At 42.5% G+C, this 27,445-nt stretch overlaps 1 protein-coding gene across 4 annotated transcripts in view; it reads right to left on the bottom strand.

Moving 5' to 3' along the window:
* LOC125899304 (diacylglycerol kinase beta) overlaps positions 1-27,445 on the bottom strand; it is a 180,393-nt gene that overhangs the window by 98,063 nt on the left and 54,885 nt on the right. For 2 of the 4 annotated variants that reach the window (XM_049593495.1, XM_049593496.1), the window contains 12 exons: positions 22,987-23,049; positions 22,334-22,600; positions 18,393-18,545; positions 17,917-17,966; positions 15,945-16,019; positions 15,427-15,546; positions 14,511-14,628; positions 13,920-14,008; positions 11,006-11,122; positions 9,328-9,426; positions 5,417-5,527; positions 5,256-5,329 (listed from right to left, as the gene is read on the bottom strand). In XM_049593495.1, coding sequence (XP_049449452.1) covers positions 5,256-5,329; positions 5,417-5,527; positions 9,328-9,426; positions 11,006-11,122; positions 13,920-14,008; positions 14,511-14,628; positions 15,427-15,546; positions 15,945-16,019; positions 17,917-17,966; positions 18,393-18,545; positions 22,334-22,600; positions 22,987-23,049 — 1,336 coding nt within the window. The remainder of the gene's footprint in view (positions 1-5,255; positions 5,330-5,416; positions 5,528-9,327; positions 9,427-11,005; positions 11,123-13,919; positions 14,009-14,510; positions 14,629-15,426; positions 15,547-15,944; positions 16,020-17,916; positions 17,967-18,392; positions 18,546-22,333; positions 22,601-22,986; positions 23,050-27,445) is intronic. The other 2 variants (XM_049593497.1, XM_049593498.1) reach the window with 1 other exon arrangement.

The following is a 27,445-nucleotide window of genomic DNA, read 5'->3' as shown; positions in this document are numbered from 1 at the left end:
ACACACAGGACTTAAAATGCTATTTTAGTGGTGGCTTTATTGTCTTCACAATTTATTGTTTCTTATCTGTGAAATTAAAGTAAATCAAAGCTTTGTTTCCACTGAGGGAAATGGTTTCAGCTCACAGAGACAGACAGGAGGTCTGCGTCACTGTGACATGTACCTACGTTTCTGAGGATTTGCACTTGGTACTTGATGGGTGTAATAACATCATGGTTCCAATCTACCTCAGACACTATCAAATTTAAGGCATGTCCGATGGTGCAACATATGAAGCTCAGCGTAAGTTCAATCAGGAAGACTTTCTTCATCCTTTCACCGTTCTCTCTCTATCCCACGGCTTCCTCCAGTCAGCTGATTATGGGTGTTCCCTCTCCTGGTTAGCCAATCAAACTTTGCCACGATCTCCTTCAGCCATTCATGTCGCTGCTGCTAAACTTTAAACCCGTTCTCCTCTCTGCTCCTGTCAGCTGTCAATTTAGACCCCGTTCACCTCCAGTCGTCTTATCCAGAGCCCAGGACCAGCTCTTCAAAAGCCTTCCCCTCTTCACATCCAGTTCCTCCAGCGTCTAGACTCCATAGTGTCAGGGTTCCCTGATCTACCACATCTTTGCCTCCCTCCTGAAATACATGACATCATGATCGGTCTAGTCGCCAATATTCTTCTCTCTCAGAACGAGCGTCTCATGATTGAAATGTCAGGTGAATCATAGCACGATGATAAGATAGTTCATGAACAGGAAAAAAAAAAACGCAAGCAAAGAAATGTCCTCAACTTGCATCATCCATCTTCACTCTCTCATGATGCAACTCTAATTTAAAAGACCAAAGAGGCTCCACATTTTTCTCACAATCGGGCCGCACAACTCTGCATCATGTAAGGTATCTAAAAACTGCTGGGACGACTCGATGGGTCTCATGTATAGTCAAAGTTCTACAAAGTTTTCAGAGATTTACATGACATATATGTTGGGTTAATTTTCAGAGAAATGTGTAAAAAAAAAACTGAACATCCAAATTATGAATATTTAACTCAGAGTGAGCATCATGTGGCTTCAGTGGAAGCAGGAGGAACGACTTCTGTACAACCTCCATACACGTCCTAAATCGTCTGTTCTGCTGTTTGAAATGTGCAGGAACAATCTTGTCAGAGATCAGGAGGAAGACGCAGCGTGATATAAAAGAGAGAAGAAGAGTTTTAGTTTGCATGCTCCTCGTTCTTCCATCTTTTCCATCTCTTGGCTCTCACAACCTGTCGGTGTATAACAGCCAGCTGCACGTCGACGCAGCAGTTTCCTGTAACCTTGTGAGAGTTACATAAAATGCCCATTGAAGGCTGAACAATCGTCCTCATGCAGGCAATTTTAATATGCTTCTACTCTCCAATAGGAGGCTGTGTGTGTGTGTGTGTGTGTTTCATTAGACTGTTTGAATATATTCATGTGAACAGATGTGAATAGATGCCTCAGCCTTGGCATGAAAAGCTGCAGCACAGAGAGGTGCATGATATAAGAGGAGTATAAGGGCCACACGTCAAGGATACAGTCGACCTTGTCGGTATGAGAAACAATAAATCAGAGGAGGATGAAATCTTGTGATATAACATGTCCTCTCTGCGTTCTGCATGTGGAGCCATTGACGCCCCTTCATCCGTCCATTACAGATATTTCAGTTTGCATGAATATGAGCACATCTGTTAATGTGGTTTCTCCTGAACTCCTGACACAGTTTACAGAACAAACTCTTCAAATTCCTGATATTTATATCACACCGCTGTTTGTATGCTAAAAGAAAAATAATTTCCTTGTTACTAAAATAAATTCTGAAGCACAATTTCACTAATTCATCGACACATGCTAACACTCGTTTTTTATTCTCAAATGTTTGACTAAGAATTTGAAATTCTCCACATTTCAACTTTATTTTCAAGATTTTGAATTTATTCTCGACATTTAGATTTTTTTCTGGATATTTCAACTTTATTCTCAACTTTTAAGCGTCATTTTCAACATTTTGACCTAATTCTCGACTTTTCAACTTTATTCTTGATGTTCCAACTCTATTCTCAAGATTTTGACTCTATTTTCAACATTTTGACCTAATTCTCAACATTCAACTTTATTCTCAACATTTCAACGTTATTCTCGACATTTTGAATTTATTCTCGACATTTTGAATTTATTCTCAACATTTTGATTTTTTTTCTGGATATTTCAACTTTATTCTCAACTTTTCAGCATTATTTTCAACATTTAAACCTAATTCTTGACTTTGGACTTTATTCTCAACATTTCAGCTTTATTTTCAACATTTTGACTTTATTCTCAACTTTTCAACTTTATTCTCGACTCTATTCTCAACATGAAGACAACAGCAGATGAAGCGCTCATGTGGGTTGCAGTATCATGGTATCAGGAAGGTGCTCTTTGGTCAGGAAGTGCAGTACATCTTGAAAAAACAAAATCCAAGGCTACTCTTCTCTGGTGCAAAAGTTAAAAGGCCTTTATTAAATGGCTAGTTCATGATAAACATTAAAATCACCAACATGTTTCGGCCATGCTCACTGGCCTTCATCAGGGCATATGCCTTATGCCATATGCATATGACTTTTGCATCAGAGAAGAGTTGCCTTGGATTTTCTTTTTTCAAGATCTATTCTCAACATTTTGACCTAATTGTCAACTTTCCACTTTATTCTCAACATTTCGGCTTTATTTTCAACATTTTGACTTTATATTTGGAATGGTATTTCCACTTTATTCTCGATATTTCAACCTTATTCTCAATATCTGAACTTTATTCATGAATTTTTAACTTTATTCTCAACATTTTTAGTTTGTTCTCAACAAGTTTTATTCTAGAAATGGTATTTCCACTTAATTGTCAGCATTTCAACTAAATTCCCCACATTTTGGCTTCATTCTCAACATTCTCAATATTCTTCTTCTTCTGATTTATTTTTTCTTAATCGTGTCAGTACCACTCTTCCAAACATAATTTCACATCAGTGAGATGATTCATGTAAAATCTGTTATGATCTGTATTATCCGTATGCGGGACAGAAGCTTATACAACTTGTGATACGTTGATCAATCAAATCCAACGTGTTATGAAACTGAACTTTTTTCACTCAGACAAAAATAGCAGTACAATAGCCTCTGGTTTCCTGTAGTAAATTATTTATTTTTTTGTTCTTGTAACGTCTATTAATAGAGAATAATTTCCTTTCTAATGGCAATAAAGAGAGTGTTGCTATGGTAATGTGTCAGGCTGAGGCAGAGCAACAGGGTATGATTGGTCTGTGTGGTAGGTGGGGAGCCAAGAAACAATGAGGACATTTCTTCACAGCGTGCTCGGCCCCCGTCATCTTTAGATTACTGCATTCAGAGAGACAGCAGGGAGGTGCAGAACGTACAGTATAGGGCCCTTTGTGACTCAAATCACTTTCTCTAAGTGTGTGTGATTTCAAGAAAATAGAGCAAAAGACCTCTGATAATAGTGTCAATTAGTCCTGCCATATCTGGCAATGGAACTGATTTCATGTGTTCATATAGATCATTTCCTCACTGCTCCCACTACAGGCAGACCTTTCACATGAGCCTATTGAAATTATATTCAAAGCTCACAACCAAAAAGTCTTTTGTCTGCAGCAGGACGACATTCATCATCACAGCTTACAGAAATAAAAAGTGAGGAGAAAACAAATGCACCAGTATATTCCAAAAATGAAATAAAATAGTGATTAAATAAATGGTTTATTTAAGGGTTTGTACAGAGGATATTTTTACCCTGAATTAAAAAAAGGACACACTTGTGGAAAATTATAATAACATTGCACTGATCCAAACAAATGTTTAAAAAAAACTCTCTAATTATGTGAAAATTAATATTGAAATAACAAATTAATATTTGGAAATCATCGTTTCATTTTGAAATAAAAACAAAGACGATTGACTTAAACTGACAAGAGTGGTGAAAGAGGGAAAGAAAACTTTTTAAAATTTTTAAATGTTGATAAGCTAAACTCAGCTAAGCTAATATGAAATAAGCTAAGCTAAGATAAAATAAGAAGATGAGATGAGATTAGAGATGTCTCCTGGAGGAAATTCATAACACAGTTAAAGTTGTGAAAAGTTTGCTGTTGGTTGCTGGTTGAGGCAACAAAACAACTTGATTAGGTTTAGGAAAAATATCATGTTTTAGGCTAAAATAAATACGTCACATGGAGTAAATATTACACGTGAGTGATGTCAGTATGTGACAGACAAACCTAAGTTACGTAAAATTACTTTAAAACTGACTTTGGGTTTCACGCAAGACACAAACAGCTGTTTCCTGGGTGAAAGTCTGTCTTTAGATCCCTTCTACACTGCCTGGTCAAGACAGGAATATTGTGCTTTTCTGCGATCGTGGAGTAGGGGGGCAGAGTTGCCTCGCCTCTGAGCCGGAAACAGAGGTAATAACGAAATGATATCTGATATCTATCTTATGCATGTAACCCAACATGGGAGATTTAAAAAGTAGTTGTTAGCAGCTAGCGGCTAAATATCTGCAAATTAGGAAAACAATGACGTCTGGGAGCTCCTAACCCTCTGAGGAGAGAATGAGATCACCCGCCACAAAACAGGGATGGTAAATGATCGTTACTGACTCGTTAATGTTGTTGTTATTGTTTATAAAACGCTGCCAACATGTTATATATCACACTTGACAGCAACGCTGAGTTGTCAAAAACCATGTCACGACTCAGTTGATTCCGCAATGCCGACATGCTGTCTGAGGTTACACACAGAAAAAGCATGACGGCACCGTTGTTTGGTTCTGTGTAAAAATTCAAGGGCGGCGTAAGGAACGGGCTTCGTAGCGGCTCTGTAGCGCCATCTCTGTCTGAAAAGGGCTATTGCTTGACCCATCCATCTCCCCCCGCCCTACATGGACTTTCTTGCTCTTTATCAAGAGGGCGTGACAAACTGTTGGTTTTTGACCACTTGAGAATCAGAAAAGACTCTTTATTTATTTTATTTCAATCCACTTAAAGTAAAAACAAAAAGTAGAAAGCAGTCTTTACCTTTGACCTATAAAACAATCAGGATTCTAAATGTTCATGTGAAGCCAAACTGCCGTCATCATCTTCACGAGGTTATATAATTCATCCCCTGTCCACATGGTCTGATGATATTACAGTAAATGTAAAAGCCAACAGTAGGATGAACCACCTGACCCCAGCAGAAGGCCCGTGGGTGGTGGGAACTTACCGCTCTCCCTGCCTGCCTCCACTCTTGGGATTGACCAGCACCAGGAGCGGGTGAGTACCTGGCAGAGGAGTGATCTGGAGACAGAAGTAAAAAACAGCCTCAGGCATCTGCTCAGCAGCTTGGTGTGGTCACTTCAACAACCTGCAGGACGCTGGACATACCTGCAGCGCCTGTCCGTCTCCAGGGGAGAATTTGAAAGTCTGATTGATGTCATCAGGGCTGGTGCTCGGTGGTGACTCGCCCTCACCACGCTTCACCACAGAATGGCGGTCCTGTAAAGATGGAGACTGTTATTAGGACGCAGATCAGTAACCATGGTTTACCTACAGTCATATTCACTCCAGAGAAGAAGAAAACTGTGCAGTTGAAAATATCCTGATTTGTAAAACCACCTGTTTCCCTGAATGAACTCTCTCTTTATAAACCAAGTTGAGCTTTAAATACTCTGCAGGTGTGATTCTTGTATCAGTGTATGACATACCCAGCATGAATATGGTTAATAAGCATATGAATCAGCTTGTCAAAGAGGTATTTGTGCAGAAAATTGGGAAGTCAGACCAGAAACCTGAATATAGAATCATCTCTGAGTGTGAAATGGAGGCAGGTGTTTGGTGGATGTGACGCTCTGACACGACTTGTTAGAGGAAGACGGCAGCGTGTCACTAATGCAGCCAGCTCAGCCGTCAGCGCCTCTGTTCTCCAGTGTTGATGCCGGCTGAGGTGGCAGCAGGTGAACAAGGAAACCTAAAAGTTCTTTTTTGTTAATATATGATCCTCTGGATTCTCCTTCCAGTTGGGCCTCCCTGGGATCCGTCCAGATGGAGACTTCCAGGAGGTGTTTTACTCCCGAAGGTCTAATGAGGCTGTTCACTGGCAAAAGTTTCCTCACAGACAAAGAACAGCAGCTGTGGTCAGTTTGGATTCATGATAGAGAGGTTGGTCCTACTGGCTGTTCTACAAATGCACGTGCACGTCCCTGAGTGAAAGCCTGAGTCAATGTCACAGACTCCTGCAGAGGAAGGTGCTATTCCAGCATTGACAACAATTGACTGAACTGCAAAGCAACTCAAATAAGGAAGATGGATTTATCAAAAAGAGTCTAAAAGAGAGTCTGACAATAAATAAAAATTGGTGAAGCATTCCAGAGATGGAGAGATTGCAGAAAGGCAAAAATCAGAGACAAAAAATAAACCAGAATGCAGGAAATGAGTCTTAGACACAACAAATTTCAGGCACAGAACCTCAAACCAGTGTTGATTTCACTGACAAAAACTATGAGCAAAATTTTTCGTCAACAATTTTTTTCCATGATGACAACGAGATGATGACGAGCTAAAAATAGATCTTGATCATAAAAACTACGACGAAATCTACCTCTGTTGGAGCTCGATCAAATGAATGATTCACAATTAATATAATATCTAAAGCCTCATTTTTATACAAGTAATATTCATACTGATTTATATCAACTGTTTGATTGTATCCCCTGATCTTTACTGAGCAACAGTTTTGTGTGAAAGGAATTAAAGGCCTGTCCCAAACATAGGCCTGTTGAGTTCAGTGATTTAAACAAATAATAGCCCGGGCCATTAATCGAGGTTTTATGGTAACTGTCTTGTTGCCTAAACCACAGCAACAAACAAAAACTGCAACAAACTCCCAGCAGCAGGTTAGGTGTGATGTGGTGTTGGAACTGAGTGCCTTTAGAGCATTGTCTCTGTTTTTGCACTTTAAGGTGCGGACACACCAAACTGACATCAAAGAACTAGCGGCGACGAAAGCCAACTGTTGCGTCGTCTACGTCGCCTCACGTCGCCCTGTGTCAGTTGCATTTGAACACACTACACGGACTACATCCGACGGCCAAGTAGCACGTACGTTCTGCGCCTGCGTGAGAGAGAGCGGAGTGAGAGAGTGGTACATCCTGTCAGCCGAGGGGTTTCCTATCTGTGCAGCCGAGCACCGCAGCACCTCCACGGACTATTACATCCAGACGGTCCCGGTGTTTCCTCCGCAGGCTCCACTTCACTCAGCTGCCCGATAAACCCGCTGCTTCTTCCCACTTTAACCTGAATAACAAACCAGGGCTCGGTGCTCCGGTTGGATCCAAACGGAGAGCCGGGGCTAGCTCAGAGACTAGCGGAGGCTAACTGGCTGTGCTTCCCTCCGGTCATGCTGCGGCTAACGCTCCGCTAGCCGCTCCCAGCTAGCTCCGGTTTGTTATTCAGGTTAAAGTGGGAAGAAGCAGCGGGTCTGTGGGGCAGCTGAGTGAAGTGGAGCCTGAGGAGGAAGCACCGGTTAGCCCCGGTTTCACTACAGGCAGATTCACTCGCTACAGGGGCGAGGAAATAAAACCTGAACAGCCAATCACGCCAAAGTGCTGACGGTGCGGGACTGACAGACACCAATCCGACAGCCCCACTTTAACCGACAGCCGACCGTCGGATTGATGTGTCAGGCCTTTAAACTTCTGTTCAGTTTGAACTAACGTCCTTAATTAAATTTGATATACTTTGTATTTTTAATTTGTCAGGTATCTAAATTAATATCATCGATCAGTACTCAAAGTTTGACATGTGGATCTATGTTACCCAGTCTGTGTACACCGATCAGCCACAACATTAAACCACAGACAGGTGAAGTGAATAACATTGATCATCTTGTCACAGTGCAAAGTTCTGCTGGGAAACCTTTGGTCATTCATGTGGGTGTTACTTGACATGCAGCACCCACCCAAACACCGCTGTGGAGCTAGTACACCCCCCCCAATGGCAACAATGCACCTCGATGGCAGTGCCCCCCCAGGCAGAGCAATGTGCCATGCCTCACTGCAAAAACTGGTCAGGAGTGGCCCGAAGAACGTGACAGAGCTCGACGCATCGACCTGGCCTCCAAATTCCCTACATCCCAATCTGACTGAGTATTTGTGGGACATGCTGATACCCCAGAGGTACCCCTGATCCACAGTGGGGCCTTTTTGGATCGGACTTGGCTCTGAGGCATGCACACAGGACCTCTGGAGATGTGCTTTGAGTCTGGCACTGGGGTGTTGGCAGCAGATCCTTTGAGTCCTGTGGGGTGTGAGGTGGGGTACCAGCACGTCCCACGGACGCTCGATCAGATTGGGATCTGGGGAATTTGGACGCCAGATTGATGCCTTGAGCTCTTTGTCACGTTCCTTGGGCAGTTTCTGAGCATTGTTTGTGGTGCGGCACGGTGCGTGTTCTGCCATCGAGGAGTGTTATTGCCATGAGGGGGGACTTGGACTGCAGCTGTGACTGGATGAGGGAAGTGCTTCAAGTAGCGTCCACATGAATGCCAGGACCAAAGGTTTCCCAGCAGAGCATGGTATTGTAACGTTGTTCATGTCATCTGTCAGTGGTTTTAATGTTCTGGCTGATCGGTGTACACCTATGGGTCCAACCATTGAAAATAGATAATAGACTAACAGATGGATGGAGACCTGTCCTCCCCCTGATGTAGATGGAGAGATCAACACACAGACTGTGTATCAGTCTGTGTGTTGATCTCTCCATTCATGAAGCGTTGCTGGTCAGATGAGGGACGCACAGGTGTTTGGATATCTATCAGAGATCCATAAACAGTTAACCTCACCCATGTGTAGCATTTCACTTCCTGCACTTCTTGGTGCGACTGCAGAAGAAAGGTAAGTTCTAGAAGAAAACACCAGCTGTTGATTTGTAGCAGAGATGTTCATGTTGTTTAGCCCAAACTAAAATGTGTCAGGTCGTGCTCTGCTCCTTCCTACCTTGTAAACTGGTGACTGAATGTACATTTTGTTCCTATGAATATTTTTCATACACAGTCAGAACCCATGACGCAACACACTGTACATTCAAACTGGCCTCAGACACATTTTTCTGTCAGTAAGGAACCTGTGAATTTTCTAAAGCAACAAAAACAAACATGCAGTCAGCTCACACACTCTGAAAATGATTTTTTTAGTGAATGATGTAATGCTGAAACCAAACTATTCCTCCTTCATGCGTGGAAGTGAGCGCAGTCCCAGTCGTACAGTGTGTGTGGAGAGCAGAGAAAAAAGCATCCTCACCAAGACAACGGGGCAGATGTACGAGGGCAACAGAGTGTGGTCCCTCAAGGCGCCTCCATCACACTCAGGCTTCACATTAGATGCACACTTATTATGGAGCTATGGAGGAGAGCAGAAGCACAAACATAAGAACTGTGGGCGTAAATCCATCTGTGGGACTCAGTGTATCAAACGTTAGCAGAATCAAACGCTTCGCTTTCAGGTTGTTTGTGCGGACGGTGTGCGTGTGTGTGTGTGTGTGTACAGTACGGCCTGTCACACGGTGACACAGCATCAATCAAAAAGTTTCATTTGTTTTTCTGTGCTGAATAATTAAACGCTGAAATGAGACAAACTGCTGTGTGACTGTGAGAGCAGGGTTAATGTTCAGCAGGTCAGCGGCGACATCTAGTGGATCTGAAAGGAAATGCAAGTCATATGTGTGTGTGTGTGTGTGTGTGTGTGTGTGTGTGTGTGTGTGTGTGTGTGTTTGTGTTATTCACTTAAGGCTGATCCACACAGAGGAAACCATCACATTTTAGGGTCAATATTTGAGGCTTGGGTAACAAGAGTTAAGGTTAAAGTTAGGTTTGTCTCTGGTCAGTTTATTAGGAACACCTAGCTAAACTAAAGCAGTCTAATCCAACAGTCCTACAGTAAATATTTCATCAAGACTAAAACGTTCAGCCTTTATTGAACCTGTTTCAGAGGTGTTGACCGACCACGACCATACAGAACACTACACATTATAACCGTCACGATGAGAGGATTTACTGCAGGATGGTCGTATTAAACTGCATTAGTTTTAGCTCGGTGTATCTATTAAACTGAGTGTAAGTCAGTGTCCCAATCGAGGTTATTATAGTTGACGCTGAAACAACATAAAAGGTGTGGAAAAAACATTTTAGTTAACTGAAAGAAACTGAAAACTAACTGAAACAATACTGTGTAGTTAAAAACTAAAATAAATTAAAATACACAGGAAATGTCTTTTAGTCTTCGTCAGTTTGGTCAAATCTGTTAAAACAACAAAGTTCACGTTTACTGAGACTGGGATGTCGACATGACTGTGAGGCAACAGCACTAACAAATCTTACCAACAACAAATACAACCCCATGAAAAAGTAAAACTAAAACTAATAAACTATGAAAAGAAATAAATAAAACATTACAAACTAAAGTTAAATGAGCAATTTTAGATATAAAATCTGATCCCTTCATCATTTTATCCTGTACGACATTTGTGTGAAATTATATCATAATTAACGAAGTGAGGTCACAGTGACCTTTGACCTTAAAACACAGAATTATATTCAGTTCATTTTTGAGTCCAAGTGGATGTTTGTGTCCCTCAAGGCCTTCTTCAGAATTCACGAAATGAGTCAGACGCAAGGTCACAGTGACCTCCACAGACCATCAGAGTCTAATCAGCTCGTTGTATCACGTTCTTGAGAACAGATCAGACGGACGGATAGACGGACAGTCTGAAAACTTGGCCCTCTGACCATGGCTATCACAGGCATGAAAATAAAATATTTTAAAACAATAAAATTAAACTGAAACAAGCAAATTCAGTCTGGAAACTAGCTGAACTGAACTGAAAACAAAAAATGAAATTAAAAAACCAATGAAAAAGACAAACACTCAGCCAGAGAGACTTGTGTATCTGAGGTGTATCTGTGTCTACACACAAACTCACAGTGATCTGACACCAGACACAGTGCAGCCCCGTCAGGCCCTGGTAACACTTGATGCTTCTGTGACAGCGGTCGCACTTTGTCGGAGAGTTTCCCTCCATCCACACATGCTGCATAGCCTGGAGGGCGAGAAGAAACAGTGTTGTTTAACATTTACTAGTTCCAGTTATAGCATTTTTTAATTCATTAAGATTTAAACACAATTAAGGCTGTCTCCTGGAAGTCAACGATTGTCGAAACCCCTCAGTCAGCTGAGATTCTTCAAGTCAAGCAGTCGTGTTTCTCTGGTCAGTCAGAGCGCAGTGTACTGCTGAGGACGTGTCAGTCCCCAGATGCAGCTGCAGACTGAGCGCTGCTTGAGTTAGTGTTTAGCTGTAGAAAGAGGTTTCTGGCTGTGCTTCATTTTGGCTCGACTGTTTCCAACATGGTGGCCGGGTCACAAACTTTCTTATTTACATCTAAACAGTACACTAATAACATATGTTTAACACTGAAGGAACAGAATTTTGATTCATATTGATCAGCGCTGCCTCGTTTGACAGTTTCATGAGCAGTGATCAACAGCTGCGTTACAGACTCCTCGGCTCTGATTGGTTTTCGTTCAGTTGCAGTGGATTCTTGCAGATGTCATTAGAAGCAATACAAAGAGGCAGAGGGATCATCTGTCTCAGGTACAACTGTGTGGATGTAGTGACAGTTTCAGCAAATAGTTATAAATATAAAAGTTACTAACTACAGCTGTAAGTCAAGATGTAACATTTATCCACAAAACTCTCACACGCTGTTAAAACATGTAACAAACAATAAAATCTTGGTTTAAACTCAAACGTAATGCAGCTGAATCAAAAGGGAAGTAGCTCAAAATAACATTAGGAAAATAACAATCTGAGACATGCGGCTGCTTTGCCGAATAAAAAACTGCCTTCAAGCTTTCTGCAAGAACTCTGTTGCACACGATGCACAGACGTCTTTGTTCTTGTTTAGAGTCAACAGATGTAAAAACAAGACAAGTGGACACACAAGCTGTGACCTGCTTTTGGGTTGTGAGAACCAAAGCTTTAGGGCTGCAATTAAAGGAGCAGCGTGTCAGATTTAGGGGGATTTGGTGGCATCTAGTGGTGAGAACTGCAGACTGCAACCAGCTGAAGCTTCTCCTGGTCAGAATTCCTTCAGTGTTTGTTGCTCAGAAGGTTTTTACAGGGAGCTGAATTAAACACAGAGGTCTCTTTGCTCTTTGTCTCCAAAACAAATTGACCCGCTGATGTTAACCAGTAAAAACACAGAATAAAAGAGTTTCATGTTAAAAAAAATCAGTTTTTCTGAGGCACTCGTGGCGGAGTGGCTGCTAACTACAGGGGCCAACACAAGAATGTGAAAGCTCCATTCACCTTGTCTAGAGCCGGTGTTTGGTTTGTCTGCTCTGAGCTACTGTAGAAACATGGCAGTGCAACATGGTGGATCTCTGTAGAGGACCAGGGGCCAGTTGCACTAAACACCTTAAGTTAAGATTCTCTTTAAAGTCCTAGTTAAGGTTTCCTCATTGTGAAATCGATCTCCCAAAACATCCTTAAGTCTTCTCCTTAAGGTTTCCTGAAAATGTTCCCTTAAGCATTTCTGGTTTTCTCCTTGTCTTGGTCTTACACTCAAGGAATCCTGAGACCACTGGGTCCCTCTGACTCTGTCTTAAGTGCAACATGGCAGATTATGGTGATAAATACAAAACTAACACACCCTGAGCAGAGTGTACCCGATGGATTACACTTGATTTGACTAAATTCATTTTTGTTACAGTCTTGTTCTGTTTTCTGGTATCTGGGGATTAAATTTATTTTGTAGTTTGTTCTTTCTCTGATTGTATTCCTCCAGAAGTTTCATCTCTTCCTCCTCCGACCTGTCTGGTTTTCTTGTCGTCATTTCCTCTACCATTTTTTCGCTCTCTAACTGTGAGATCTAACTCTGTGAGACGATAACAGGCGTCACAAGCATGAGACCAAGCAAACAAATCTCTATGGAAACTTTTATTGCTGTGAAATCTATTTCAACACAGTAAATGAGTTAAAGTTTTCCCTTAACTAAGGAAACCTCTTAAGGGATTCTGTCCAACTGTGTGAGTCCTAAGGAGACTTAGGAGTCTCCTAAGGAGCTAAGGAGAAATTAAGCTTTTTAAGTGTCACACTTCAGGAGTGCAACTGGTCTCAGCTCCCTACGCAGATATAAACGTCTCATTCTAAGGTAACAAAAACATGAAAATTCTTATTTTCAGCTGATTACACCCTAAAGAAAACATGCTTGTTATATTATATTCCATTTCTGCCAACATATATATATCCCCCTAAATGCTACACACTGGAGCTTTAATGAAATTTTTTATTATTGATTAATCTGTAGACGTCAAAAAATAGTTTAAAATCCCCATAAAAAGTACAAAAAGGTCAGTTCTTCAAGTGGCTCATTTTGTCGGAGGGATTTATAAAGGGAAAATCTTCACATTGTGAGAAACTTGAAAGGCAAATGTTTGACGTTTTTGTCTCATAAATTACTTAAACGAGTATGAGAGGATCTGATGATTAATCATCTGTCAGCTGATTTCTGACAGGAGGATGTTTTTGCCAAAACTGAAGAACAGCTAAATCTCTGCAGATGAACCAGCATGTGACCTGAGCCACAGAAATCATTCTGCAGAGCCTAATTATATCAAAGCTAAAATACAGAGGGTATTGAGCAGATAAGAAGCCCTGCATGACCTCACATAGCATCCCATGATCCTCGCTGCTCTGTTAAACACAACCATGAGCCAGTGGGAATCTGTGAAACAGACTGGTCAGTGTTCCCGTCCTGATCCCCTGCAGCATCAGCCCATGTCATCAGCACGGCGCTTCGTGCGCAGAATGAAGCCTTTCATGTGTTCATACTCACGTTGGTGTGTCTACGTGACTTGGCGTAGGTGCTGATGCAGGCGGCGATGTCTTTGGACACACAGCGTTCGTGCACTGTGTACTTGCATACTGTGGGAAAACAACAACAGCAGTGAATACTTTACATCACAAACAAGACGCACAGGCGCTCCACATATTCCTCGTCTCTAATATTTAATGTGATCCTCTTACACTCACTGGTTGTGACTCACTGTAACAGCTACGAGTAAAAGCAAGGTTTGCAGGAGATACAAACTTTACCACATTAAAGATAATTTCAGTGCGTGAGTGCTTCAATCAGCTGTGACAGTAACATCAGCCTGGAGAGCCGCTCCCCGGCAGAGCTCGATCAGTGATGAAATTACACACGATAATGTTGTTAATGTTTTTTTAATGACGACTGTGAGGACTTTTAATTGAAAAACAACATTGACTCAGACGCACTCGGGCTCAACAAACAACTTCAATTTGAGTCAGATGCAGATGGGAGGAAAGAGGGGAAAGAGATGAAGATGGAGGAACAGACAGAGGTGATAACAGGGTTGGAGAGGAAGAGGAAGAGAGACGGAAACAGAGAGACAGACGGACTCACAGGAGCAGCTGAGGCCCTGCTTGCGTACTCCGAGCAGCATGGTATGGCAGTAGTTACAGTAGGCTGGTTTGTTGAAGTGCTTCAGACGCCAAACATGCTGCCCGTCCTCCTGTACGTTCTACAGGGAGACAAAGAACAGATGAAACATCACAATGTCCCTTTTAGCAGCTCGTCTTCACAGGATTTGAGTTATTGCACTTTACATGTGCGCTGTAAATGATCCATGTTTGAAAGCAGCTCAGTTAAACATGATTTCTTATAAGTAGATTTGATCCATCTTCACTGTCAGAGCACAAAGTCCTGAGACAACAAAAAGCAGAGTGTGACGACTCTCTCTGATTTGCCCCTCCCCTCAGGAGCCAAAACATTTTTGGGTTAAAATGAGTATGTGATGGTAACATGTCATGCAAGGGATGTAAGTCCATGATCAGCAGTCTCCTGAATGAAAGTCCGTGTTTGTTTGACCCATTCTACACCTCTATGCAGATTTTCTCACTCTTTATACTACGTCCGTTTGTCTGAGCATCAAAAATTGCTGCAGACGTATTTACATTGGAGTTAGGTGAAGCCTGGTGCAGCTAATAGAGAGGCCACAGTGTGCCGTCAGGGCTCGACAAAGGTTCATGAAAATCAGGGCAGAAAGTTTACCATAATCCTGCTGACGAACAAACAAATCAAAATGAAACCATCACTTCATTGGTGGAGATAATGAAGTAAAAGCAGCAAACATAGTGGCACTGACAGAACCACATGAACATAAACTTCAAGAGAGACACACTGGTAGCTTTCAATCAGAGCTGCTGACTGAGAACTGATCTCACAGCAGCCAGTGAGAGCGCAGAATTTGAGATGTCAAAAAAAAAAAGTTACACACACACACACACACACACACACACACACACACACTCATACGTACCGTCTCCATGCCCAGCAGGACCAGTAAAGGGATGGTGGTGAGGCCTCCTCTGATCCACTCCTCCAGTGTGACCGTCCCGTCTCTGTCGTAGTCGATCTCCTCCATCATCTCCTTCAGTATCTACAGTGACAGAGAAACATATATAAAGTTGTTCAAACCAAAGTCAGAGGAACAGTCAACCAGTGAACCAAGGAATTTTGACTTCTTTCTTTCTTAAAACAAAATACTAATAAACCGATTTATCGATGCAGCTGTAGATTTCACTGCAGAATGCAAATAACAGACGACAGATCAGGAGAACAGGAGCTTTCTCTGACAAGCCACTCGTTTGTATTTGTAGGTTATTTTTCTACATTCTTGGACCTATAAATCCCTCCAGGTGTCACTTGAGGTTTTTCCGCTGCCATTACAGGCAAGTAAATAACGAGGAAACCTTGACAGAGGGGCCTGTTTACTTTTCTCTTCCTGTTTTCACTTCAGACTTTATTGCAGCTGAGACACAGCGTGTGTTTGCTCACCGGTCGCAGCTCTGTTGAGTCCCACTCCAGATACTCTGCCACATGGACCATCTGATTGATGATGCGATCGAGCTCCTACAGAAAGAAAGACAAATGCAAAATGATATGAGTCACAGCATGGACGGATTACTGAACAGGCCTACTGGGCACAGGGCCCCGGGGCCCAAAGTGTCAGTGGCCCCTGGCCTTCACCTGCAATATATCACTCGAATAGACACCAGAAAGAACAACACAAAGAGACATAAAACAACTACAAAGAGACACAAATAAACTACAAAGAGACAAAGCAACTACAAAGAGACACAAACAACTACAAAGAGATACAAAATAACTACAAAGACACAGAAACTAACCACAAAGAGACACAAACAAACTACAAAGAGACAAAACAACTACAAAGAGACACAAACAACTACACAGAGATACAAAATAACTACAAAGACACAGAAACTAACCACAAAGAGACACAAACAAACTACAAAGAGACAAAACAACTACAAAGAGACACAAACAAACCACAAAGAGACAAAGCAACTACAAAGAGACAAAACAACTACAAAGAGACACAAACAACTACAAAGAGATACAAAATAACTACAAAGACACAGAAACTAACCACAAAGAGACACAAACAACTATAAAGAGACACAAAATGACCACAAACAGACAAAAACAACTACAAAGAGACACAAACAAACTACAAAGAGACACAAAATGACCACAGACAAAAACTACAAAGAGACACAAACAACAACAAAGAGACATAAAACAACTACAAAGAGACACAAACAAACTACAAAGAGACAAAGCAACTACAAAGAGACATAAAACAACTACAAAGAGACACAAACAAACTACAAAGAGACACAAAATGACCACAGACAAAAACTACAAAGAGACACAAACAACAACAAAGAGACATGAAACAACTACAAAGAGACACAAACAAACTACAAAGAGACACAAACAACAACAAAGAGACATAAAACAACTACAAAGAGACAAAACAACTACAAAGAGATACAAAATAACTATAAAGACACAGAAACTAACCACAAAGAGACACAAACAAACTACAAAGAGACAAAACAACTACAAAGAGACACAAACAACTACAAAGAGATACAAAATAACTACAAAGACACAGAAACTAACCACAAAGAGACACAAACAAACTACAAAGAGACAAAGCAACTACAAAGAGACACAAACAACAACAAAGAGACATAAAACAACTACAAAGAGACACAAACAAACTACAAAGAGACAAAGCAACTACAAAGAGACAAAACAACTACAAAGAGACACAAACAACTACAAAGAGATACAAAATAACTACAAAGACACAGAAACTAACCACAAAGAGACACAAACAACTACAAAGAGATACAAAATAACTATAAAGACACAGAAACTAACCACAAAGAGACACAAACAAACTACAAAGAGACAAAACAACTACAAAGAGACACAAACAACTACAAAGAGATACAAAATAACTACAAAGACACAGAAACTAACCACAAAGAGACACAAACAACTATAAAGAGACACAAAAAGACTACAAAGAGGTCCCAGCTTCATCTTCTGCTCATATAATAACATCTCATTCATTTCAAAGATGGAGGACAGGCATCAGAAATGTTCAGTAAAAAGTACCTCAGTGTGTGTGTGTGTGTGTGTGTGTGTGTGTGTGCGCTGTATCTCTGCATCTCTAACATGTTCACGTGTGTTAATGTCATCTCCTCGGCACATGGCTGGTACTAAAGTGAACAGAACCATCTACAAATGATCTCATGTAAACACAACTGCTGTCACCGAGTGTCTGTTCTTAGAGCTGCTGTGTGCAAAGGGCAAACACTGAGACCAGACGAAGAGAGGAAGATGAAGAGAGGAGGAGGAGGAGGAGGAGGAGGGGGAGAGACAGAGAAAGGGAAGAGAGGGAGATACAAAAGCAAGGAGAGACACTCACCGAGCTGTCCAGAACCCCGTTGCCGTCTGTGTCGTAGAGCCGGAACATGACTAGAGGGAAAGGAGAGAGCAGAGATCCCATGGTGACTCAGATAGCGTCAGATAATTAGTAGCTCTGTGAAGCTGTAACATTTGTTCCTGGACTCTCTCCAGATGGCCACAGGGTTAAAGAAGTGGAGCGTGCTACTTCTGTACTGAAGCATGGGGACCAGTTAGCAGAGATTAGCCTTGTCAGTGCGCTCCAATATAGCCTTCGACACTAAAGAAGTCAATTGGGCACAGCAGGGCTTAAGCATGTCAGTGACCTGCCCTGTGTGGGAGGTGTAAGCACCGTATCTGCGGCCCTGGGGAGGCAGGGAACAGCCTTATTACTCTGGCTGTCACCCTGAGCTGACATGAGAGCACATACACACACATACTGCACATGACAGCTGCTCCCACTCCCTCCGCCCATGTCACCCCGTCCCCATCACTCACACTCCAGCTTGTCCTCCGGCGTCCCCCTCTCCAGCAGGGACAGGTAGCAGACGATGTCCTTGAGGAACACCACCTGGGGCGACGGCAGGGAGGAGCCTTTCTGGGGCGACGGGCTCCTCCGCAATGACAAGTGCTTCTCAGAGTGGCTCCTCTCTGTGGACACACAGCACAAGTTACTCACATCAGACTCTGCTGTGGTTCCCCTGGTGACATTAATGACAGGACTCAAGTCAAATCAGCAGTAGATTAGATATTAAAGTGTGAGTGTGACAGTTTGAGAGAACTCTGGTCCCAGTGCAGCAGTCAGAGACAAAACAGAGCCGCGGAGAACAGGTCGACAAAACACTATTTACAGTGCACACACAGAGGACGCAGGCTGCTGACCAAAACAACAGGAGGTCATGTGACGGGGAAGACCAAAAGCAACAACTGATGTTGATGAGTTTTGTTCTTCTTGTTGACACGCTGACCAAACATCCACCCATTTATCCTATCAGTGTAAAACAATACTGACACTTTGGTCTCATGTTTTCAATACCACTGATGTTATTCACAGTTTCACTCTCAAAGATGCTATTTGTTACTGTGACAACATGAGTGGGGAAGTTAGGTGTTTAGGTTCTCAGCCCTCTTTCTCTCCTTTCCATTAAATTTAACTCAGTGATTAAAGGTCCAGTGTTTAGGATTTAGCAGTCTATGTTGGCAGAAATGGAATATAATATTCATAATTTAGTTTTTATTACACTGAACAAAAATATAAACGCAACACTTTTGTTTTTGCTCCCATTTTTCATGAGCTGAACTCAAAGATCTAAAACATTTTCTATACACACAAAAGACCATTTCTCACAAATATTGTTCACAAATCTGTCTAAATCTGTGTTAGTGAGCACTTCTCCTTTGCCGAGATAATCCATCCCACCTCACAGGTGTGGCATATCAAGATGCTGATTAGACAGCATGATTATTGCACAGGTGTGCCTTAGGCTGGCCACAATAAAAGGTCACTCTGAAATGTGCAGTTTTGCTTTATTGGGGGGATCTGGGGGGGTCAGAAAACCAGTCAGTATCTGGTGTGACCACCATTTGCCTCACGCAGTGCAACACATCTCCTTCGCATAGAGTTGATCAGGTTGTTGATTGTGGCCTGTGGAATGTTGGTCCACTCCTCTTCAATGGCTGCGCGAAGTTGCTGGATATTGGCAGGAACTGGAACACGCTGTCGTATACGCCGATCCAGAGCATCCCAAACATGCTCAATGGGTGACATGTCCGGTGAGTATGCTGGCCATGCAAGAACTGGGATGTTTTCAGCTTCCAGGAATTGTGTACAGATCCTTGCAACATGGGGCCGTGCATTATCATGCTGCAACATGAGGTGATGGTCGTGGATGAATGGCACAACAATGGGCCTCAGGATCTCCTCACGGTATCTCTGTGCATTCAAAATGCCATCAATAAAATGCACCTGTGTTCGTTGTCCATAACATACGCCTGCCCATACCATAACCCCACCGCCACCATGGGCCACTCGATCCACAACGTTGACATCAGCAAACCGCTCACCCACACGACGCCACACATGCTGTCTGCCATCTGCCCTGAACAGTGAAAACTGGGATTCATCCATGAAGAGAACACCTCTCCAACGTGCCAGATGCCATCGAATGTGAGCATTTGCCCACTCAAGTCGATTACGACGACGAACTGCAGTCAGGTCGAGACCCCGATGAAGACGACGAGCATGCAGATGAGCTTCCCTGAGACGGTTTCTGACAGTTTGTGCAGAAATTCTTTGGTTATGCAAACCGATTGTTGCAGCAGCTGTCCGGGTGGCTGGTCTCAGACGATCTTGGAGGTGAACATGCTGGATGTGGAGGTCCTGGGCTGGTGTGGTTACGCGTGGTCTGTGGTTGTGAGGCCGGTTGGATGTACTGCCAAATTGTCTGAAACGCCTTTGGAGACGGCTTATGGTAGAGAAATGAACATTCAATTCACAGGCAACAGCTCTGGTGGACATTCTGGCAGTCAGCATGCCAATTGCATGCTTCCTCAAAACTTGCGACATCTGTGGCATTGTGCGGTGTGATAAAACTGCACATTTCAGAGTGGCCTTTTATTGTGGCCAGCCTAAGGCACACCTGTGCAATAATCATGCTGTCTAATCAGCATCTTGATATGCCACACCTGTGAGGTGGGATGGATTATCTCGGCAAAGGAGAAGTGCTCACTAACACAGATTTAGACAGATTTGTGAACAATATTTGTGAGAAATGGTCTTTTGTGTATACAGAAAATGTTTTAGATCTTTGAGTTCAGCTCATGAAAAATGGAAGCAAAAACAAAAGTGTTGCGTTTATATTTTTGTTCAGTGTAGTTTATAAGCACGTGGAAATGAGAACTGCTGAGTTCTGGTGACCTTAACATGAGCCGTTTACATCTGTATTACAAGTTAGGTCCTCTTCCATGAGTTAAGGCTTTACATTTTGGCTTGATATTCACAAATGGATAAAACTAGGGATGCGCGATAATACCAGCTTTAAAATGAACTATCAGAATCGGCCAACATGCTTTTTCTTATTTAGCACAATGACTGAATATCACAGACACTGAACAGTATTTCATGTCTCCATCTGCTGGTGGGCCGTCACCATAAGAGTCTGTGTGTATAATATGATGTTAATCCACTACAGAAGAGACTTGGTGATGATCACTGAAATTAGGAGGGAAATAAGTGGACATATCGATATCAGTAATTGGTCGAATGAGTTGTTATACTTCAGCATATACAATATCGGTGAAAAATCCCATATCGTGCAGCCCTAGATAAGATAAAACAAAATGTGTCATCTCTTCCAGCCTCTGTCTCTAGAGACAATATTATATTTGCTAAAAATGTCTCTTGCAAAACTAAAATAATGAACTCTGTTGTAATGTAACTATATACCAGATCCCCCAAATTTTTTCTATTAAATGAATTTGAATTGTACCCAAAATAAAAAGGAATAAAAGCACACAAGTTGTTTAATATCATTTAAAAAAAAGTGTATCAGATATCTGAAATTAAACTGCATATTGTGTGTTCGGCTATTATTTAATTTTACTTTCTTCTTTTCCCCTTTTTTACATTTTCATTTAAAACGTATCATTAAAAGAACTTCATCTGTAATGATATTTCAGTTTATCATTATTATTCCCTTTGTTCCTACTTCCTTTCAGAGAACAGAATTTTTCAACTTTGTGTGTAGATTTCTTGATTGTGATGTTTATTTACTTTGTAGACCATTACAGTGTGCACGGTGTGACATTGTTTTCTTTGCTGTTGGCTGTTATGAATAAAGGACAAATGTAAAAATTGACAGTGTGTATGTGTAGCAGCTGCGAGGCGTGTATAGTATAGATCTTAAGACACCTCGTCTTGTAAGCTGGGACCAAATGTAGTGTGTGTACTGAGGCCTCAAGAAACCCTCTGGTGCTGGCAGACGCGAACCTCCCAGCAAGATGCACTGCATGCAAACTTTTTTTTCACCAGCACTTCATGTGTGGAAACAAAAATAAAATTATAGAAGAGATGCCCTTTTTCCCACTTTAGCACCTGCCCGTCAAAACGTCCATGACAGCTCTGGTTAGTTTGGATTCACCAAAGTCCCAAAATAACACACTTGAGGCAGGCTGGTAGAGTTTCCCCTGTTTTTGGATTCTCCGTTGACCACGGTCACGTGAGAGTTCATCGGTTCAGGTGAGTAATTGATACACTGACAGTCAAGTTTATTTGGAGTGTCCGCTCTGAGGATTTGGATGTTGTAAAGCCCTCTGACACAAACTGTGATATGTGATATTAGGCTTTATGAATAAAACTAAAGTGAGATTGAATCAGCTGAAACACCATCTCCAGCTGACACTAATCTCTTCCAGTCTCATCTCAGCGTCTCTAAACTCACCTGATGAGAGTTTGGGGGACACCGGTGACCTGGCAGGACCAGCGTTGGGAGTCAGTGCATTGCTGCTGCTGCCCTCTGAGGTTTTGACCTGGGTGCAGGGGGATCGGTGGGGCCCCCCAGGTGTGTGGGCCCCTGTCCCTGAACGCTGCGAGGAGGAGCGAGATGAACAAGGGGAGGTGGTGGCTCCTGAGCCCGCTGTGCTCATCACACTGGAGTGCTCTGGCGTGTGTCGGCCCATCGCAGACAGGATGCTCTTCCCGTTCATCCCTGAAGGTGCGGATATAAAATAAGAGAGACAGAGAGACAGAAGGGACCAATGAGTCGGACAGAAGTTATGGAAACACTGGAGCACGACGGGAGGGGATTTGAGAAGCACAGAGAGTCGGTTAATTGGAAGCAGCAACATAAATAAACACTGTAGAAATACTTCACCACAAATACCAAAAAACTCTGCAGAGAGAAACAGGAAGCAGAAAAAACAAAGCATCCAAAACATCAAATCATCCACTGATCCACAGGCAAAATACCATCAGCTCACACCAGCACAACAAGAGCACAGCAAAAAGGGAGCAGGAGGTTATAGCCAGCAGGACTCTCGTCCCATTAAGATGACATCACCCTGATGATGCGGGCAACTCGGCCTGCTCAGGTACCTGTAATGGGGGCACAGGCCACTTCAGTCTGAATAGAGATGCCTGCGTCAATGGAGCGGGCCTCTGTGGTCAGTCATTGTTTCGAGGGGAAAAAACAGACAGTGGCAGACGCAGCAAGAATGAGTGAACATCAGCCAAGAGAAGGTAATCTTTATGTTCTGTATATACGAACAGACACTGTGTACAGAAACCACAGGGGCTCAAGACAAGAAGGTAATCAGTAGGAGAATAAATTAAGTGCATATATCACAGTAAGAGCCTGGTTTTATCCTCGGCCAGAGCAAAAATGTTTCTACCTCAAAATGTTTCATCAGTGGACATAAACATAGACTCTGTTTGTCAGCGAGCAGAAACATATCATGAAACGTTCCTTATAGTCGTCCTGGAGGCAATATTTTTAATTTTATAGCCATATCCTACTGGAAGCTTCAGACATGAAGAAAAAATAAAATAATCTACATCACCAGTGACATTAAAAAGAGTCATACAGGGTTCACACACAGGCAAATTTCCAAACCACAGTGTTTCCCTGAGGATTTTTTCCACGGACACAAGAAAGGCTTCAGACACATATTTATACACACTGTAAATGCAGAATTATGTTTAATGAAATGCTGTCACAATCATTACTCCTGCAGGTGAGGGCAGATTTGACATTTGTTTCAGTCACCGTAATGCCCCTAAACGAAGGAATACTTCCCACGTCTGTTTTCAAACCGGTGCGTAGGGGAGGACGAGAAGAATAAAACGTGTAGAAAAGACTCCTGCACACTGTGTAACTTGCAGAAATAAGGATTTTAATGCTGCTGCAATGTTGAGGTGACTAGACCTTTATCATCAGGCATCAGGGTTTGCAGCATTAAAATCATTATTTTTGCAGGTTACACAATGTGCGGGAGTCTTTTTCTGCAAATGTTATTTTGCATCAGAGTATCCCCATCCTACTAAAAAGTTCCACTGAAGGTTTAAGCCAAAACCAAGACTGTGATTACATGATCTAATGCAGTGGTTCCCAACTGGTGGGTCGTGGGTCCACTCTGAATGGAGCACAAGTGACTCGCTTACGTGTCAAGTTTGTAAAAGAAGCACTTTATTCTGAAGTACAGTGATTTCTGGCACGTTTGAAGTGCTGTTTCCTGCTGTAGAGTAAGAAACTAGCAGACAGCTACTTGACAGAGACAGCTAACCAGCTTGACGACATGGCCAAATACAAGTATGAAGCTAAAAATATTAAACTGTGTGGACCTTGAACTAATGACTGACTCTGTGGCTGGACAAGTGAGGATCCACCGATCTAATGTGACTCCAGAAACACAGAATTTTTTTTTCCTGTTGAAAAACCCATTTTCAAGAACTGATCCAGACAACGCACATGTGACATGATGACATCATGTCACAGGACACCAGCCCATCTCATGATAATATCTGACTGTATGAACATTAATGTGAAACTCTCCTGGTCTTTTCATTCTCTCAGTCACAGTAGATGCTGTTTTCAGCAGCACTACTGTGACTGAGAGCTGTAAAATTATTGTTTCCTTTTTTTTTTTTTTTTTTTTTACAATTTAGATCTAGTGAGGATATTTTTGTCATTGTATTTATTGTCATTATTAGTTTTATTGTGCTTAATTTATTGGTTTGGTTTGTTTGTTTGTTTTAGATTAATATTTTCCTGTCTTTTTATTGTACTCTGATCCTGTCTGCCTTGGTTTTTTAATTATATATTTGTTTTACAACATGATGTCATGTTTGCTTGTGTTGACCCAGGAAGAGTAGTTGCCAGCTCAGTAGTGGCTGATGGGGATCCAAATAAATGAATAATAAACAAGATCCAATGCGATCAGATCACTCCTGAACATCTGGGCCCAGATGATACCACAGGATTTAGTCAGCACAGTGAGCAGCTGCATCCAGACTAGCTCACATCATGTTACACAAGATCTCCAGCAGGTGTCAGTGCAGGCTGTGTCAGTGAGCTCCCTCTGAGAACCTAAACACACAGAATCCTCACCAACCACTTAAAGGACCAGTGTGTGAGCTTTACGGGGATACACTGGCAGAAATTAAATATAAGATAATAAGTCTGTTTTCTTTAGTGTATAATACCCTGAAAATATTACTTGTTGTGTTCTCCTGATCATAGAATGAGCTGTAAATATATATCTACATAATCTTGGTAAAAAAACAACTGAGTCTTGTGTCTAAGAAGCCGCTGGGAACACAGCGATGACCCGCTACACAAGTGGTTCTGTTGTTGGTTTGTCTCCAACCTGCTCTGTGGTCTGCAGCTTGGCAGGTGTCTCGCTTATGTGACGCACCTTCCACCATCACCTCCACCTCCCTGTGACGAAGTCAGCTCATTCACTATGTGACTTTAGAAATGTTGATATGATTCGTACGAAACCTACAAATGTAATGTATGTGAGGTTTGCAGAAGCGTACAGTGCCAACATTTTCTAGACAACTGAACTGCTGTGATGGCAAACTGGTTAAGACAAAGAACTTAAAGCCGCTACAAGAAACTTTTAACTGGATATGCAAAAGTCTCTGGTTTCTGCTGATGTCTGTGCGTGACCTACAACAGCAAATGAGACCATCGGTGTGAAGATAAGCTATTTCTATATAGTGTATATCCATACCTTTAGGAAACTGTCTCCGGGTCCGCCCCAGGTCGCTTCCAGGACGAAACGATTTACGGCACTCAGACGGCACACGTCATCTTACCTAGCTGCTTACATTTATAGTGACTCTATAAATAGTCGCTATTCCTCCTCCTCGACCCGACGTCCGCGGGGAGTTAAAATGCAGCAATCATCGGGTGAAAGTTCTGTGAAAGCACTGGACTCACCAACAGTCAGCCACGTCTCAGTCACACAGAGAAAATCCAATCCTCGGGAAGTCAGGAAATCCTTCAGGATAAACGTTTTGTTCACTAGCGATCTAGCATTTACCAGCCCAATCCTGGCAGGAGCTGGCGGGTCCACGGCGTTAGCTGGCCGGGGAGCCACACACAGAGGCCGCAGGTTGCGCAGATTCACCTCGCACCAGCGGGGACGAGGAGAGCAGGGGCCGCGGGGCTGGAACACCTCATCCGAGCCGATGACAGGTACCAGCCAGGCGTCGACAGAGTCCAGCGAGTGCCGAGAAATAAAGAGGCGAGGCACCGCTCCATACTCAGTCCAAGAAGCCGTGGAAGTGCTCGCCAAACAGGCCTTCAGCTGCGTTTACCCCGGCAGCAGTGGCGCTTATGCCGGAGAGGTGGAGCTGGGGCGCAGCAGAGGTGAGCTGGGATCCCCGATAGGAGCGGGGGCAAAGTTTTCCCGTCTTGTTGTTTCATGCATCCCCAAAACAAACACGTGCGAGCCAGGTAGGCGTCTTTATGACAATATGCGCTAGAACTCATGGGAAATGCTTCATTCCGGCAAAACACTACCGCTTTTGTCCACAGGGTCGGCAAAATCAACTCAAAATGAAAGTTCCTTGTAGGGGCTTTAAAGATGCTGCACCAAGCTCTAGAAAGTTACAGTCACCATTGTTACTATTTCAGTCAGGACCACTTTAGTCAAAGAAAACTTTATTTCTATTTGCAGTATTACATTTGGCGGTATGGCTCTGTCCTGGGGCCCCTCTGCTTTTCCTCAATTGATCAGTTAATTCATGAATCAACTGTCACAGTAGACGCTAATGAACACGTGTTAGTCGTAGCCCTAAAACTTTCCTCATTAACTGCATCTTTATTTGTTAGACTTCAAGGATACAAACAATATCTTTTAGTTAATAACACTTGAACATTTGTTTATTGTTAAGTAAACTCCACAGGGCACCTTTCAGTTTTAAAGACCCTCTGAAGGGAGGATACATGAGACAGAAGAGACAGAAAAGATGTCTTTACTGCCAGCTCTACATTCATTAGAAAACTCACAGTGAAGACAGACGACACAGCAGAGACGTCACAAACTGATCTGAGACACTGTGAGTCTCGGCACCAACGCCGCGACCCAAAACCACTCACTCACATTCAGCCTCTCTACACTTGTTGCCTCTTACTTCCACAAGTATTTCACCACAGAAATAGATTTCTAATTCAACAGTCCATCTGTCTCCTCAGCTGCTCCGCACTGAGGACATGACGGCCCACACAGCACTCACATGGACGGACCGAGGCTCACACAGTTTGCACCTGGAGCAGGGTGACAGTGATCAACACCTGAAGATTCGGTCTTCAGATCTGGTCGGTGTGAAGTCCTCATGTAATCAGATTTTGGTGAATAACCCCGTCTGTCTCTTTTTAGAGTAAAGAAAGAGCGTCGTTATGAGATGGACTAATGTGTGCATTAAAACAGAAGTCCACATGATTATCTCTGGTGTCAGAGTGATTCTGCAGACACAAAGAAAACCCTGATGTCCTACAGATGCTTCGAGTCACACTCTGTTTTGCTGAACTTTTACCCTTTGCAAA

Source organism: Epinephelus fuscoguttatus, linkage group LG13 (genome assembly GCF_011397635.1).
Source record: "Epinephelus fuscoguttatus linkage group LG13, E.fuscoguttatus.final_Chr_v1".
In the NCBI taxonomy this organism is placed as follows: Eukaryota; Metazoa; Chordata; class Actinopteri; order Perciformes; family Serranidae; genus Epinephelus; species Epinephelus fuscoguttatus.
This window is presented reverse-complemented; position numbering and strand designations above follow the sequence as displayed.